Below are 16,086 nucleotides of genomic sequence, written 5' to 3'. Positions count from 1 at the left end.
GTCATAAGATGAAACCTGTGAGGTGATGAGTGATGACTTTGAGTCTTGAAGCGACCCCTATTCACCCTTGCCAAGACCAGTTGACAAATATTTGTTGATTTTGACGGAATTCTTTATTGAACAAACACACACCCCTTTTTGAAATTCCATTTTCCCCGTCTGGACATGGGGATGGGGATATAACCTTTTTCTGTTTTTCGTGTTCCCGGACGAATAACCTGATTTTTACCTCATACCCCGCGTTGGTGAAGCGTGGATGGTGGTTGAGCTGGAAAGAATCCGGGAGGTGCGTCACTCTTGTCGATCACTTCCCTGCTTTTGTAAAATCTGAGCCAGTCAGCATACACCACCCAACGAGAGTTCTCGAAAAGAAGTGAGGGGTTACACAACATGACTGATGAGGTTCCCTCCTCTGGTGCCCGACCGATCGGTCGATTGGAATTAGGGGCGGTGCAAAAGCCAAGAGCTGATATCATTGTGCAGCTTGCATTGCCGTAGGAAAAAGGACCCTTAAGATCGGAGGTTTTAAATTGTTCGGTATTGATTGCCGAGTGGGAACAGATAAGGGTTGTTGTGTTTTGGGTCCAGCGAATCCGATTGTGTCGATGGACGGGATGATTCTGTGAAACGAAAGGGTGGAATGTAAGTTGATGTCACGTTATAGGTTTTGGGTTCTTTAACACAACTTGAAGGATGACGGGCTTGGAAGTTGGATATAGGGGACACAGAAGTTGTCATTGTGCATCACAGATATCACTCATCATGCAATAGTTCCAGAAGAGAACCCACTATTGAAATATCCCCATCAAAAGAAGAATAGAGACCTGTGCAAGGTGAAGTGGACAACGAGAGTTATGACCCAGAAAAAAAGAACAGAACAACGGTGTATCCCTAAAGCCAACCCATAACGACCAGTTTTAATCTTAACCCCCAGAGACCGTCTCCGGAATACTCATTCTCTTCGTTTTGTTCCTATCCATCTCTTGTCCATGTACGACATATGTTCATTTGTTTTGACGTATCAAAAGAAAAAGAAAAAAAAGGTGTTGTACCTACTCACCCTCCAATGACGGATCATGAGACAAAACAGGTCACAGACAGATATCCTCCCACTTTCTAGATCATCCTTCGTCTTCATTCACCATTCCTTCTCTCACCAACTGCTCTGACCATAGGCTGTCCGCTCTAACCTCCTATGTCCGTGGTTGTTGTTGTTGTTGTTGTTGTTGTCCGTTTCTGTCGTAGCCCCCTGTGATATCCCTCCCCCCTTCTCCTTCATATCCCAAAAGCATCTTTATAAACATATCCATCATCCACATCAATCTCTATCACAATCATAACATTCAAAGTTCCAATCTCCTTCCAACCTTCCAACTCAAACCTCAACCTTCTGCCTCTCCCTGTTCCCATTGGTCTTATTATCCTCCTCCGGCGTTCCCGGCATAACTTCCAACCTTGTCGACGGCTTACTGCAAATACTTCCCGACCCGCTCGCACTCCCTGAAGTAGAGGTGGACGGCCTCCCCGTTCCCCCACCCTCGCCACCATTCACCGTAGTCGGCACACTTGTATTGCTCCCATGTCCATGGGAATGAGTGTACACTATCTTCGGGTATCCCCTCGACAGCCTCTGCGGTTTTGCCAGGTGCAATTCCGACCCAGAGACAGCCCAATCGTTGGTTGGATTATTGCTGCTGTTACGGATATTGTGATTGTTATTCCCATCTGCCAAAGTCCCTGGCGTGCCCGGGGAGGGCAAGATGTTGTCGTAACAGTTCTCGTCATGGAGAGATAGCTGCGAATCCAGACTGTGTACTGATGATTCCCGCCTTACCATCGCTTCCTTGGCTGGCGGTCTTTGGGGGTAGGCCGAGTCGGGTGTGTATCGTTCGTCGGGGTTATCGACCTGGGACAAGTCTCGCTCCTCTTTGTGCCCGAGGCTGGCGACCGAGTCGCGCTTGATGGTCTTGCGGTGGAGGTAATGGGTGCCGCAAAGGGAGCTTTGTGGCCGATGATGCGCCATCGTGGTAGTAGTGCTTCCCCGTGTACTGTTGGCGTTCGTATTGTTAACGAGCGTCGGAACTTCCGATGTTCCAGTCCCGTTATCGCCATAGAAGTTTTGATGGAGTTCCTTCTTGAAGTTCTTCAGTTGTTTGCTGCGCCGGTAGCGGCAACTGAAGAATATCACCGCCGCTAGGAAGAATACTCCCATGATGATGCCCACGACTATGCCTGCGATTGTTCCACTCGGGAGTCCTCCCGAGGTTTCCTCCAGTGGATAGGCCATGGCAAAGACAACGCCCGTGACGGCCATGGTCGGTTTCGTTGTTGTCGCGGCCGGCGTGTTGGTGATGGTCTGCACCTCGGTGGTTACTGTGAGAGCCCTTATACATGGTGTTTGGCCACCCATGACGGAGGTCCAAAGTACGTAGCCGCTGTGACCTGTAATCAGTTTTTGATGTTCACGGCTTCTTCTTCAGACGACATGATGACGTACCTTGGGCAGCAACTTCCAGAGACGGAGTAGTAATCGGCAGCACAACTTTTCATTGTGGAATCTTGCTGATTTTGCGGAGTGGGAAACACATCGGAACTGGCTGTGACAACGGCCTTGAACTTTTGAGCCATGGTTGCGGGTGTATAGGGACAACAATCTGGTTTATTGTTGATACAGCCCACAAAGGGCGCATATATCAAGGTCGGCCCACCATCATCGATGAGTGTATACTGCGCCGACGCACACTCCCCTGCGAGCATCGCTCCATTTCCTGGATCCTGAGGGAGGTCGACGGCCGCAGACGCTGTCGGTTCCGGCGGAGGGGCATACAGGCTGGAGAGGCTCTGTCAGCTCAACTTCTCCGCCATATAACTGCCGATATCGAGCACACTCACGCGGCATCCATGGCCACAAAGATTGTCCGAGTGGGCTCTGCCACTCCAGCGATCCTGGATCTGGTGTCAGCCGTCAGCTCCTGCGGCTGGTGAAGCTCTTCCTACCTTGTCCTTGTTAACAGTGTTCCTCGCTTGGTAGAAAACAAAAGGTTTGCTTTTTGTGTGGTGGCCGTGTCTTGAGCATAGCCAGTGGTGAAAGGACCTTCGACCAAGACAACAACGACGGGGGTGGTGGTAATAGTGGTATACTCTGTCAAGACGGTAGTGGATCGTAAGGGCCGCCGGCGAGTGATTTCCGGATGAGAAAAAGGCGCAACCTGCTTGACACGGCGGCCAGGGAGCGATGGCCTTGGAGGAGGAGGTTTGGGAATGATCAGGACATTGTCTTCCCTACCGCGCGGACTCGATAAAGGCCCGACAACTTTCGTCGAGTAGGCCATGATCCTACGGGAAGGATTAGACCGCAATGTTGAATCTCCGAGACGAGTGAGGATTACAAGGTGACGCGCGGACGACTCGCATGCTTCCGAGGTGCTCGAGGGCATGGCTCAAGGTGAAGAGGTGCCGGGCCACTTGAACGCCAGCCTGAAGCTTATTTAGTGGGAGCCATGGAACCAAGGCAAAACGAACGACATGCAGGACCAAAAAACCGGAAGACAGCTTGTTTTCCCCATAGCACTAATAAAAGATTGAGATGTCTCTTGACATGTTGGTGCCCTTGAACCCGTGCAAATGCCTAAGAACCATGTTGGAAGCATTAGCAAGTGGCAAAATGAACAAACGCGATAGGAATAACCCGTCAGGGAATCCTGATCATCCACTATTCCGAGGGACGGAAGGTTAAGCTAGAATATCTTGCGCCCGGACATGAAGCTGTCGTGATTCTTCTTCGACCAACTCTGAGCCAAGAGTGCTCGTTGAAACTCAAACCCTAAACGGGTCAACCGTGCTCAGGAACCCAAGAGCGCAGATTTGTCAAGAGTAATGTTATGCACAACATTTGAGTGCCAGACTGCAGTTAATACGTAAGAAATGTCGTAATACAAGGCTTTCTTTGTGAACCTCATCTCAAGAACTGCGTCTGAGACTGTGGGATGAGATGAGGTGGATCACTTGATTCAGGCGTCCATCCAGTGCGGTCCACCACATTTTGGACAGAATAGCAGGTATTCGAAGATGACAGACTTGCCTCGAGAACCATCGAATGGCCCTCAGAGACAGAACTTATAGAAGGTGTGTTGGTTGATATTTAAAAGGTCTTCGTGTTATTCAATTAGCCACTGTTTATTGTGTGTTTTGTGTAAGCAATTTCGTTTATTTTGTACAAGCTGGTCCCACCTATTACATCACCGTGCTTCATGCTTGCCGCTGACCGACCTCAACTGAACCCACACCGACCTCTCCTCCACTACCCTACCGCCCTATCGCCTATCACGGCTGACACATTAACTCTGGTACGATGGGGGACTGGTGAATATGGCTGCCGACACAGCAGAAACCCAACTTGCGATCAGCGCCCTAGTTGCTGCCACACCTGCAGGCGGTGGTGGTGGTCCCGAGACACCAGCTCCAGTGCCCCAAGCTCCCACTCCCGCTCCCGTTCCAGTGCTACCACGCCAGTCTCAAGCCCAAAGCCAAAATGGCCCTCCTCCTCCCCCTTCCCGAGTCCCCGAGCTCCCAGAGACCGAGCCCGTCCTGTTTCCCCCGCTTCACAACAGTGCCGACACAGACTCGGTAGCCTCTGGTAAATCGGCACCTTTGCGCACAGGCGCTGGCGCGGGGCTAGGCGACGACAACGACGAGGACGAGCCAGCTGTCGCGAAACCCTTCCTGCGAACATCGAGCCCCGACCCAGCATCATCGCGGCCAGGTGTAGGAGTAATGGCAGAAGACGACGAAGACGAGGAGGTTCGCCTCGGATATGGGGGTATCGATGGGGCAGGCCCCAGGTCGAGGTTGATGCACAAGATGCATAGGTTCAGTTTGTACGAGACAGCCAGTCGCTTTTATATTGTCGGCGGCGATGTCACAGAGAAGCGTTATCGTATCCTCAAGATCGACAGGATCAACGATGACGAGTCAGAACTAAGTATCACCGACGACAAGACAGTATATACCCAGAAGGACATGAACGAGCTGCTAGATACGATCGACGATGGGAACAAGGGAACGGGTGGACTGAAGCTTCGATGTACGACATGGGGTTTGTTGGGGTTCATCAAGTTTACCGGTCCCTGGTACATGCTTCTCATCACCAAGAAGAGCACTGTGGCCATGATAGGCGGCCACTACGTTTACCAAATCGACGGCACCGACCTCATTCCCTTAACATCACCCAATCTCAAAGTGGATCAACGAAACACCAACACCGAGGAGTCGAGATTCCTGGGCATTCTGAACAACCTGGATCTTACGCGCTCCTTCTACTACAGCTACTCGTATGATATCACGCGGACATTGCAGTACAACATCACCAGAGAGCGGGCTGCGCTGATCAATGGCCACCCCTGTGCGGTTGACGATGATTTCAATTCCATGTTTGTCTGGAATAACCACTTGCTTCAGCCAGTTGCGAAACTTCTCAATGCGCCGTATGACTGGTGTCGCCCTATAATCCACGGGTACATCGACCAAGCCGCCGTTTCGGTCTACGGCAGGACAGCACACATCACTGTCATTGCTCGCCGCAGTCGGTACTTTGCTGGCGCTCGTTTCTTGAAGAGAGGCGCCAATGATTTGGGCTATGTCGCCAATGATGTAGAGACTGAGCAGATTGTATCAGAGGCCCTCACGACCTCGTTCCATGCGCCTGGTCCCAAGTTCTTTGCCAACCCTTCTTATACTTCGTATGTGCAACACCGTGGGTCTATTCCTCTCTACTGGACGCAGGACAACACAGGTGTGACTCCGAAACCTCCAATCGAGCTGAACCTGGTCGACCCCTTCTACAGTGCGGCCGCCCTGCACTTTGACAACCTCTTCGAGCGCTATGGGGCACCCATCTACGCACTTAATCTGGTAAAGTCTCGTGAGAGGACACCTCGAGAAAGCAAGTTACTCGAAGAATACACGCGTGCCATCAACTACCTCAACCAGTTCTTACCAGCAGACAAGAAGATCATCCATCGTGCCTGGGACATGTCCCGTGCCGCGAAGAGTCGTGATCAAGATGTCATCGGGACGCTTGAGGAGATCGCAGAAGATGTATTGATCACCACGGGCTTCTTTCACAATGGGGACGGTTACACATCTCCTATCCGCGTCCAGAACGGGGTGGCGCGCACAAACTGCATAGACTGTCTCGACAGAACCAATGCCGCTCAGTTTGTCATTGGCAAGCGGGCACTTGGACATCAACTCTACGCGCTCGGCATCCTTGGGGACACAGCCATCAACTATGATACTGACGCTGTCAACTTGTTCACACACATGTACCATGACCATGGTGACACCATAGCCGTCCAATACGGTGGCTCACAGCTCGTCAACACGATGGAGACTTACCGCAAGATCAACCAGTGGACAAGTCACTCCCGAGATATGATTGAGAGCTTCAAGCGGTATTACAACAACTCCTTTCTTGATGGGCAGCGCCAGGAAGCCTACAACCTTTTTCTGGGCAACTACATTTTTGCCCACGGCCAGCCAATGCTGTGGGATCTAGCAACAGACTACTACCTTCATCACGAAAACCCACGCACATGGCTTGATAAGAGAAAAAGAGATTACATCCATTGGTATACACCGAAATTCCTCGAACCGCGAGTCCTCCCACCCTACCAGCCCACCAAAGGAAAGGCTCCCCACACCAGCAAGCCAATGTCGGCCTATGATGACTACTGGCTTGAGTACTATCGCCCTTCCACATTATCTTCCTTCCTCAAGATGTTCTCTTACAAAATGAACTCCACCCTCCGATACATCCCCTTCAAATCAACCCTCGACGGCCGGTACGATCTCAGCCCCTTCCGAGTCCGCACCGAGCTGGGCGACAGTGAAGCGCAAGAAAAGAAGAAAGCCAAGAAAGAAGTCACAATCGTTGCTCCCCACGACATGGTTCGCATGGCCGACGACGCGGAGACATCCTCGATCAACGAAAAGACAGGCCATGCTGGACCAACTCCCACCACAACAGCCAGCACAGGAAGCGGCAGCAAAGGCATCTTCTCCCACCGCTGGCTCCAACCAGACAAATATGCCACCCATGGTATAATGAAAGACACCTCCCACCACCCCAACGACAACAGCGGCGACGAAGCAGCAAAAAACAAACAATCGGCCCTTGAGAAATCCCGCGCGGCACAATGGACTTTTACCCAAGTAGTCCAGGAATCTCTCAACCCCACCGTCAGCGCGGTAGAAGCGGAAGACTACGCGCGCTACATTTCGCACCCGCAGAATTTACCGCTGGTGGTGTCGAGCGAGATACCGCTCTCGGAAATCGAGCCAGAGTACCAGGAGTATGTCAATGGGAGTTGGCAGTGGGAAGGGCTGCCGATTTCGACGCCCTGGCCCCAGAAGCTGGGGATGCCGAGGAGGGATGATAAGGAGGAGGAGGAGGAGCAGGAGCAGGATAGGGAGTTATATTTGGAGACTGTGACGGTGGGGGAGAACCCGCTGACGGTTACCGAGGAGGATGCGCAGAAGAAGAGGTATAAGGCTTATAGGAAGTGGTTGAGGGGGAAGAGCTTGTTTAAACAGCAGCCGGTGGATTAGGAGTCTGAGGTCGGGGGGAAAGGCGGGGTGGGGGGAACTTCTGGGGCAAGCGGTGGTGGTGGTGGTGGTGGGGCTTCTTGTTTGGAGAGGGCGAGTGGTGCGAGGGGGAGGAGTGGTGGGGCGAGTGGGCTTATTAGCGTGGGGCTGAAGATGAGGTCGTTGGAGACGTTGTTTTCTTCGAAGGGGGTGGTGCAAGTTGCTAGGAGGTTGGAGCCGTTGAGTTTGAGGAGGAGGATTGGGGTTGGGAAGTAAAGGGGGGGGGCGGTTTAATGTAGTGATGACAGTGTTACGGATACCTTACTTGATACCAGAATGGAGTTTACGATGGATATGTCTGTGATTCCCTATTTCGGTTGTAGCTATTAGCTTTCAGTCCTTGAGCCCAGCTGTTCCAGTTTTGGTCTCAATTTCGCAGTCTTTAGGCGGGGCTTTTTCAGTCTTCGATTCCAGCTCTCCCAGTCATTAGTATTAACCTTTTCTGTCTTTTGTCTCAGCTTTTACTATTCTATTATGTTTGTTGTTATGGGCCTTGTATAGGTCTACTTTTATTATGGGAATCGGGCAGGGCCATCACGATTGGATTTGGAGAGGTCAAGTGGTCTTACGCTATAGATAAATCAGTGGCGCTACAAAGTTATCTAACACTGCATAGTATTTTGAACTACGCCTCAAAACATAAGTGAGAGGCCTTGAAAGATAGTCAGCAGGCGTCGTAAGAGAGTTAATATATGCTGAAGAAATGTTGATAGATCTCAAAAGATGGTTCATAGTCCTCCAAGGATAACTCAGAGGCTTGTGTCCTGCTCTAATGATTACTACACGTTTGGCTGACTTGCAGTGCTGGGACCCTTTCATATCCGAGAGTAGTATATCATCCGTATTGCTCATGATACTGGCAGGTGCCTTATTCATTGTACACTCAAAACCCCATATCATCATCAACCAGACCCAAAAACAACCCAGCCAAAGACCCAGCCTTCGCCACCAATGGCTCAACCCTCACAGAGAGGTCCGTCCCCTCTGTCCTTGCAATAGCAGACAAAGCCTGGAAAGAAGTAACCAGTTCCTTTCTAACCTCTTCCAGGCTGTCGTCACTGATGTTGTTAGTCGGTTCATCAAGATTCAGCCAGCACATCACAAGGGCGTTAATAATCTCATCCTGCCAAACCGACCCAGTCATAAGCCTAGGCCAGCAGTTCCTCAGAACCGCCTGGAGTGCTTTGACAGCGGAGAGGAGAGTCCGCGTTGCGGCGGAAGCGAATGGGTCGGTGAGGATGGCGGAGATCATGGGAATTATATCCTTTAGGTTGATCAGCGTTGTGAATCGGAAAATCAGAGATAAAAACGGGTAGGAAGTACCTTGAGATGTTTAACAGCATGAACCCCCATCGCGTCTACAATCTCCACCGTCTCTCGACAGAGCAGCTCGACAATCCTGACATGGTTTTTGGCGTGAAAGTACCCTGTGAAGATGCCCTCGCGGATCAGGTGGTCGAGTAGCTTGTGCCTGGGATTACTACCGCTCCCGTCTTTGCCTCCTGTGGCGGACTGCTTCTCTGCCAAAACTAGCAAAGCTTTGTAGGCTGGTTCCAAGAGCTGAAGGGATTCATCCTCGGGTGTTAAAGAAGGAAGGTAAGACAGTGTTGGGAATACAGCATCGGCAAAGACTTGGCCTAGACCGGTGTCCTGCAGGGTTTTGGCGGGGATCTTGGTGAGGAAGTTGGATAGGATGTTGAGGCCGGTTTGGCGGATGGGGGTGGTGGAGTCGTCAGCGAGGGTTAGGAGGACGGGGATATAGGAGGGCCAGTGGGTGCTTATCAGGGCGTTCTGTTTTGTCATTCAAGGAAGGTTAGTGACAGTACCAGAGTGATACATGCCTCTTTATACGAGTGCCACTCTTGCGTGAGACAGGACAAGATATAGGAGATGATACGTACATTAGCTTCTGTCACTGCCCATGAGAACACCGGAATGGAGCGAAGGTCAGTAAACTTCCATGGTTTAGTTGCAACGGTGTCGTCGGGGATGCCATCTCGGGAGTTGTCGGTTTGGTATTCTGCTTTGCGGCCTGAAGAGGTAATAGTAGACGGTTTAGACTTTGAGAAAAGAGGCCGGAGATACGACTGGAGGATTGTAGAGGTGATGAAGTCGGTTCTATTGGGGAAGGGGTAAGTCTTGAGAATGGCGGCGGCTATCTTGGCAATTTTGGTGGGATCATCAGACCAGTTTTGGTCGGGGTGAGAGTAGGCAATGAGACTGAGGAGGGTGTCGTCGTCCAGGGTGGGTGGATTGAAAACACTGTCGATGGCTTCTAGGCATTGGAGACCTATCGTGGAGGTGGCTTTGCAGTGGGTATTGAGGGCTTTGTTATTGTTGGACAGAGCATCATTGAAGGCTACATCCAGTTAGGCTTGACCAGAGTCCATATGGTAGAAGGCAGTTCAAACATACATGCTGGTAAGCCATTGTCGTCGTTGAGAACAGGCAAAACAGGCGCAATTGCTGTTGATATTACTCTCGCTAGCTCCTGTGCAGTGGCCTGGTCGCTTGCTTTCTCTTGTATCCTGTCTGGCTGTTGCAGACATGTGAGTGCAACCACCAAGGCCTTTTGCACCCTTTCTGTGTTCTAGTTTCGCATGTCAGTCACTCTGTAATACTCGTTGTTGAGTTGACGGGCCTACTGACCTCGGGCCTCGTCTTGTCAGATGAGGCAACAGTCTCCCTCACCCCCGTGAGCAGCTCATCAAGTGTTATCGAATCCGGGACCTCTATACATTACCAGTTAGTTGTTACTGCCTTATCACGGCTGATCATGTTCATTAGGATTCATACCCTGTGATAAAGCCTGGATCGCATCTACAATTGAGTCTGGCTTCTCATGCATTGCCGACGCCGCATCAAGCAGCGCCTTGTACCAGGACATGATTCTGACAGGGAGACAAGCGCTTGAAGTTGTTGAGAAATAAAATATGAAGTAACGCGTAAAGTTTGATCCCGGTCCTCAAGGTCAGCACTACTGGTCTGAAATGGCAACTGTGTTGAGGTTGTTGATGAGTGGTTGTGAGAGCCTTGCGGAAATCTGAGGAAAGCCCTCCCATCTGCTCTGGTGGGGGCGTTAACCGCTATAATTACAGCGCTCTGCGCCCGCCAAATTCGGGATACAGAAAACAAAAGCCAACCTCAGGTTCAAACCAAGACACAAAATATAAAATATTCAAACTCATGATGTATTTTTTATCACTCTCTTGCCTATTTAATCCCCAACTCAACCCGCCGCTTCTTCACCTCCTCAACTGCTCCTGCTGGATCCTCGACCTCTGGGTTCCTTAACTGCCACTCCATCACAACTTCGAGCGCCGCACCCATCCACCTCCCTGGCTTCACTCCAAGTGCCTTCGAGAGGTCAGTTCCATCAATGATCCTGTCAAGTTTCGTGACATGCATCAGATCAAGTTCTACCAGGTGGTCCAAGAAACGCAGCCATCCCATCAAAATCTCTTCTCGGCTCGTTGATCCTTCTAGAACATCAACCAAGATCGAGTAAAGAACTTGTAGACGCCAGCTACCCTTGGCTCTTGAGTCCCACTCTCTGATCGCCATACCAAACTTTGCCCTATCCTTCATTTCATCCTTGTTCTCATCAACAAGTGCCTTGAGCTCCAGAATAGCAGGACGGTGCCGATGGGCGGCAGTGATCACGTCAGATAGCTTGTTGGGTGCCTTGAATCCTTCCCTCGCGGCTTGCGTAGCAAGGGGCATGGCTAACTTTCCTGACTTGAGAGGGGGATCATCAGGAAGTTGCTCCCAAGGCGTGATGGTGGCCAATGACCAGGCGAAATATCTCGCTTCCTCTGTGGTGACGAGCAACTCCCAGATGGAACCAGGAGTGTTGTTGCTCTCAAAGAAGAACAAGCATTCATATGCACGGTCCCACTTGGAGATATCTGGCTTTGGCATGTCGGTTCGTTCCGGTACAGTGAACACAGCATGGTAAAGCCCCAACCTGTTGATCAGCCTCAGGGACTCGACCGGGTGTTTGCCTGAAAGACAATATTAGCATTATTGTGCCTTTCACTTCTGTAAAATGTCGTCTGGATCTTACCATTGAGCATCTTCTCCAACTCCACACCAATCCTCTCCCTGCTGATCTTGATCTTCAAGTTTCTCAGCACATTCTCATCCGCCATAACCTCCTCTGCCGCCTTGTCAATTTTGAACCCCAGTCGACTAGCAAACCTCACCAGTCTCAATACACGAAGGGGATCGTCCATGAAGGTCTGCAGTGGCTCCATTGGTGTCCGAATAATCCCCGCCCCCAGATCTGGCAGACCCCCGACAAGATCCTCCACTTCGCCCGTCTGCAAGTTGTAAAAGAGAGCATTGACGGTCGCATCTCGGCGAGCAGCATCCTCCTCGGCCGTCCCAAACTCCACCTCGGGGTTCCTGCTGTTCTCGCAGTATGTTTCCTTCCGCAAGTTCACAAAGTCCACGTCCAACCCACAGAGCTTGATGGTGCTGGTCTCCAAGTGCTTCGACTTGTCTGGGTTGCGGGCCACAGTGTGAAGGCGGCCAATGTCGGAGTCCATCAGGTTGTGTAGCTGCTTGTTGCCTGGGATCTGGACATAGTCACGAAGCTTTCCAACGAAAGCCTCACCGGTCAAGTTGTTGATAGCCGTGTCGATGTCGTGGCTCTTAATTCCAAGTAGTTTATCGCGAACCCAGCCACCAGCCCAGCGGAGGATAGTCGGGCTGTTCTCGCTGGAAGAAGAGTCAATGTAGCGCGCGACGTCTACAAGGAGGCGCTTGAGCTGTTCTTCCTGCTCGGTGAGGGTGATGGTGCGGGAAACCATTGTTGCGGTATATGGCCGATGTTTCTTAGCAGGTGGGGAGGATAAGCTATGTTTCGATGTGCTGTCGCAGTACCTGCGTTTCATTAGAAAGAAAACGCTACCAAGCTCTCGAGGCGGGTGCCTGAACGACCGGAATCCCTGTGTGATTCCCAGTCGAATGTGCATGTGAGAAGTTTGGTCGCTCTTTCCACTGGTCGAGGTTAAGATAATGAGTGACTGTTGGGCCTTGGAGAACGCTCGCCGAGTGAGTCAAAAAGTTTTAGTCGACGCCTCTGCAACCTCCACATCAATAAGATTCTCAACCGTGCAAAAGAATTGAAGCTAGACGTACGCAGAACCAGCCTGATGAAATATACACACGAATGGATGTATTCCACGTGCTTTCCCCGCGGCTCAGTGCATCCTGATGCTGAGGTTCAAACTAAGCAGGTCGGCAACACCGTGCCAAAAGTGAAGGGTCCGCACAGTGCCAGTTCCAACCAATCACAAATTTCCTTTTAAATAAAACTGTACCTCCGTAAATTTAAAAATAAAACTTTCGGTGGCCCGTGCTAGGTTTTCCTTCTGCTATGCTGGATTGTCCTCTAAATAGTTTTTATTTTTTTAATATGGGCAAACGGGAAAGCAAAGGACTCGAAAGCATCCGCTAAGGCTTTTTTCTCATCTCTCGACAGCACAGCTGTGTAACTTTAGCGACGGGAGACTGCTTTTAGTTCAATTAACACACTCTCGAGGGCTATTTTCCCACGTTAAGAGCCTTTTGAAGTCCAGAGGAGAAAAAGGCAGCACAGACCACCGAAAGTTTCATTTTTAGTCACAGCCGAAAGATTATCTATAGAATAGTGAGCTTCCACACCGAACTGTAGCGAGCAGAGCCGCAAAAGTACCTTTAATCACACTTTACTCGAAGCTCAACACTAAATAACACTGCAAAAAAAATTAAACAGAAAAAAATAAATAAAAAACAAATAAAAAATAAATAAATAAAAAATAAATAAAAAAATAAATAAAAAAAAATAAAAAAATAAATAAAAAATAAATAAAAAATAAATAAAAAATAAATAAAAAATAAATAAAAAATAAATAAAAAATAAATAAAAAATAAATAAAAAATAAATAAAAAATAAATAAAAAATAAATAAAAAATAAATAAAAAACAAAATAAAAAACAAATAAAAAAATTTAATAAAAGTTTATTTTCTATTTAAAAACATATAATACCGAAGATTCCCCAGTAGCTACTGTGACGAACCACTATCCAGAACCTCTGAAAGGGATATCGGTTGAAGGCACTTCTGAATAATCCTAGTTCGGTGCAGCTAAACAGTGCACAACAAGATATCTCAATGTAAACACTAGATGCCGTGAATATAACTTGAATTGCATACTGCGGAACTGTCTATCTACACCAGCCAGTTCCTCCGTATATATAGTCCCTATGTCAAGCCTAGCACCGTCCTGGATCGATTGACTCGACCCTCGATCCCAATGATCCTGTCCTGATTGGTCCTTGCTTATGTACTAACGATTGGTCCGTGGTGCGCCCCGCGCCCCACGAGGTGTCAAGCTGTGACAGCTACCTACCTGAGTACTAGTACGGCGGTTTTTAAAGATCCAACATGCCCTTTAAATGACTATAATATGGGTTCTAGCTAGCGTTCTGGATATTGGTTCGGGGTACGGCTATAAGCTTGAGGGTATGAGTGAGGAAATGGGGCTTACGGAGGATTGGGGGGGGGTTCAGTGTCATGTATAAAAGCAGTTTGCTTCTCACATTCTATTTTAGACAGGACATCGACTTTTATTTCTTCATATTTTGTACCTTGCACGCGTGCAGGCAATTCTGGCCCTCTGATCAGGCTAATCCGGTGCTTATTATGTGGCCTGCGAGCCCATAGTGTCTTTTTTTTGTCCAGCGTAAAGTGCGGCCTGTGAGCGAGTTACTGTCACGCAGGTGTGTTTATTTAGGGACTTGTTGAGGGTATATTTGTAGTGTTGTGGTTGTTTTGTTTTGTGTGTTTTCTCACCATTTCATATAATGATATAATACAGCTGCGAGTATTTGTAAAATAGTTTATGATATTATGGGGTACTAAAACAAACAGCTCCGGAGAGCAAAAACCTTTCTTTATCCTTTACACTGGCAAGTGGGCCTCAGGGCTGAAGCCCTGAAGCAACCTGCTTGACTAACCCCATAGGAGTATTACCTCCCACAGATGAGCTACGTGTCAAAATACGTCGTTTGACTCAATGTGGAAATAAGTTGTAAGCTTGGTTCTTAGATATGAAAAGTTTAGATAATATCTATCCGAAAATTAGACAATAAAAAGTTAAAGCTTGGATAGATAAATAGATGGTTACTTCCTAACTTTGATAGCTGGGAGACTTGATACACACTATGAAGCTCCCTATTGAATCAACGGCTCCTGTCGATCTTGAATTTAATTCATGAAGTGCTTGGACCAGGCTAATCAAACAAAGAATCTAGAGATTTAACAACCCGCGATCAAGGTAATCAAATCACGTTAGGATCTGAGGGTCAAGAGGTTGTTGACTTTGGATGTCCAATTTATTTAATGTACCGATGCTCTCTATACCAATCTCTACCTCAACCTTGATGGTCCAGATGATCCTGCTTTGAACTGTCTCCCGACACTGGGCAGAGTCATTACCCATTTTCCAGTTCATTTTCTTCTTCCTTGGTCCAAGTCACGCGTCCCCCGCCTTCACATTCAGGCCTTGTTTTTCTTGCCGTAGTATAGTCTCTTCAATCCTTTTTTTCCTACGCTCTTACATTGCCTCGTCAAACTCCCTCTCAAGGCGCGCTTGATATTCCTGTGGGTTTATGGGCGGTAATTGCACCGCTTCGAGAGCATATTTATATGCCTGCTCCCTGCATTCTTGGATTTGAATGGATATTGGCTCGTCTCTTGATGCTTCGATTGCCAGAGTTCTTCGGCTGGATTTGCTTGCTGTCTCTGGTGAGAAGGATTAACGCAAAACAATTAAGGTATAACTACTGCTCCAACCATTGCTTGCTACACTTTGTGCCAACGTAATTTCGTGTAGAGTCGGGGCTTGCTTTCACAGTTTGTCGCCACATACAAAGGTTGTGGGTTCCCCATTTTTGAACCGGCCTTCTGGTCCCTCTTCTTCCTGGATGCGTTGTTAGCCCTCTTCGTTTGGCTATGGCGTTGTCGTTGATGAATTTTACTGTTTCTTTCAGTTGGGTACAGATTCGAAGGGACAGGAAGGTCTTGAGGTCACTGCCATACCAGGCCCTGCCGCACCTTGTTTCCTACCAGACCCAGTAACCTGATAGGTTCCATATCGGAAAGCGTCAAATTGAAAAGAAATTTTCGAGCCACAAAGCCAAAACTGTTTGAATTTAATTCTGTGGGTGCAGTTGTGCACTAGATTTGACAATGGCGGCATGGAGGCTGGGGAGCAGGGCCACGGGGTGGATAACCAGGCAGAAACCTTGTGCAAGCCCTGGGCTGGAACAAGAATACAGTTTGATATTTGAGAGCCACACCCTACAAATTCTCGCAGCCTATTGAGAGTTCCAAACTCTGTGCTGTTTCTCTCGTCATCCTTTGATGTCAGTTCCCCGGACGTATCCTCACCA

The 16,086-nt window shown here is 49.1% G+C and overlaps 4 protein-coding genes across 4 annotated transcripts; 1 reads left to right on the top strand and 3 right to left on the bottom strand.

Annotated features, from left to right (window-relative positions):
• Positions 1 to 1,375: 1,375 nt before the first annotated feature.
• Positions 1,376 to 3,633, bottom strand: QC763_602890 (uncharacterized protein; the record flags this gene model as incomplete). Its single annotated transcript, XM_062914129.1, has 4 exons — positions 2,998 to 3,633; positions 2,893 to 2,946; positions 2,498 to 2,830; positions 1,376 to 2,435 (listed from the first exon to the last, which is right to left on the bottom strand). Exons 1-4 carry the CDS (start codon positions 3,435 to 3,437, stop codon positions 1,376 to 1,378), a joined length of 1,887 nt encoding a protein of 628 aa, XP_062762793.1. The 5' UTR covers positions 3,438 to 3,633.
• Positions 3,634 to 4,082: 449 nt separating this feature from the next.
• FIG4 (phosphatidylinositol-3,5-bisphosphate 5-phosphatase) lies at positions 4,083 to 7,608 on the top strand (the record flags this gene model as incomplete). Its single annotated transcript, XM_062914130.1, has 1 exon — positions 4,083 to 7,608. The coding sequence occupies exon 1, from the start codon at positions 4,369 to 4,371 to the stop codon at positions 7,606 to 7,608; it is 3,240 nt and encodes a 1,079-aa protein (XP_062762792.1). The 5' UTR covers positions 4,083 to 4,368.
• Positions 7,609 to 8,414: 806 nt separating this feature from the next.
• QC763_602910 (uncharacterized protein) lies at positions 8,415 to 10,675 on the bottom strand. The gene is made up of 6 exons (XM_062914131.1): positions 10,441 to 10,675; positions 10,294 to 10,376; positions 10,060 to 10,234; positions 9,546 to 10,003; positions 8,968 to 9,435; positions 8,415 to 8,908 (listed from the first exon to the last, which is right to left on the bottom strand). Exons 1-6 carry the CDS (start codon positions 10,529 to 10,531, stop codon positions 8,528 to 8,530), a joined length of 1,656 nt encoding a protein of 551 aa, XP_062762791.1. The 5' UTR covers positions 10,532 to 10,675; the 3' UTR covers positions 8,415 to 8,527.
• A 139-nt stretch (positions 10,676 to 10,814) lies between these two features.
• CCA1 (CCA tRNA nucleotidyltransferase, mitochondrial) lies at positions 10,815 to 13,097 on the bottom strand. Its single transcript, XM_062914132.1, has 2 exons — positions 11,711 to 13,097; positions 10,815 to 11,648 (listed from the first exon to the last, which is right to left on the bottom strand). The coding sequence occupies exons 1-2, from the start codon at positions 12,621 to 12,623 to the stop codon at positions 10,858 to 10,860; spliced, it is 1,704 nt and encodes a 567-aa protein (XP_062762790.1). The 5' UTR covers positions 12,624 to 13,097; the 3' UTR covers positions 10,815 to 10,857.
• Between the last annotated feature and the right edge of the window lie 2,989 nt (positions 13,098 to 16,086).

Source organism: Podospora pseudopauciseta, chromosome 6, assembly GCF_035222475.1.
Source record: "Podospora pseudopauciseta strain CBS 411.78 chromosome 6, whole genome shotgun sequence".
NCBI classification, from domain to species: Eukaryota; Fungi; Ascomycota; class Sordariomycetes; order Sordariales; family Podosporaceae; genus Podospora; species Podospora pseudopauciseta.
Note: the sequence above shows the minus strand (reverse complement) of the source record. Positions and strands in the feature narration are given on the sequence as shown.

Bases quoted from the DNA above. Each gene is read 5' to 3' on its own strand.
- QC763_602910 (XM_062914131.1), bottom strand. From the start codon at position 10,531: ATGTCCTGGTACAAGGCGCTGCTTGATGCGGCGTCGGCAATGCATGAG. The intron at 9,436-9,545 runs GTACGTATCATC...ATGACAAAACAG, and splicing joins GGGCAGTGACAGAAGCTAAT to AACGCCCTGATAAGCACCCA. The intron at 8,909-8,967 runs GTACTTCCTACC...ATCAACCTAAAG, and splicing joins ATGCTGTTAAACATCTCAAG to GATATAATTCCCATGATCTC.
- CCA1 (XM_062914132.1), bottom strand. From the start codon at position 12,623: ATGCACATTCGACTGGGAATCACACAGGGATTCCGGTCGTTCAGGCAC. The intron at 11,649-11,710 runs GTAAGATCCAGA...ATTGTCTTTCAG, and splicing joins GTTGGAGAAGATGCTCAATG to GCAAACACCCGGTCGAGTCC.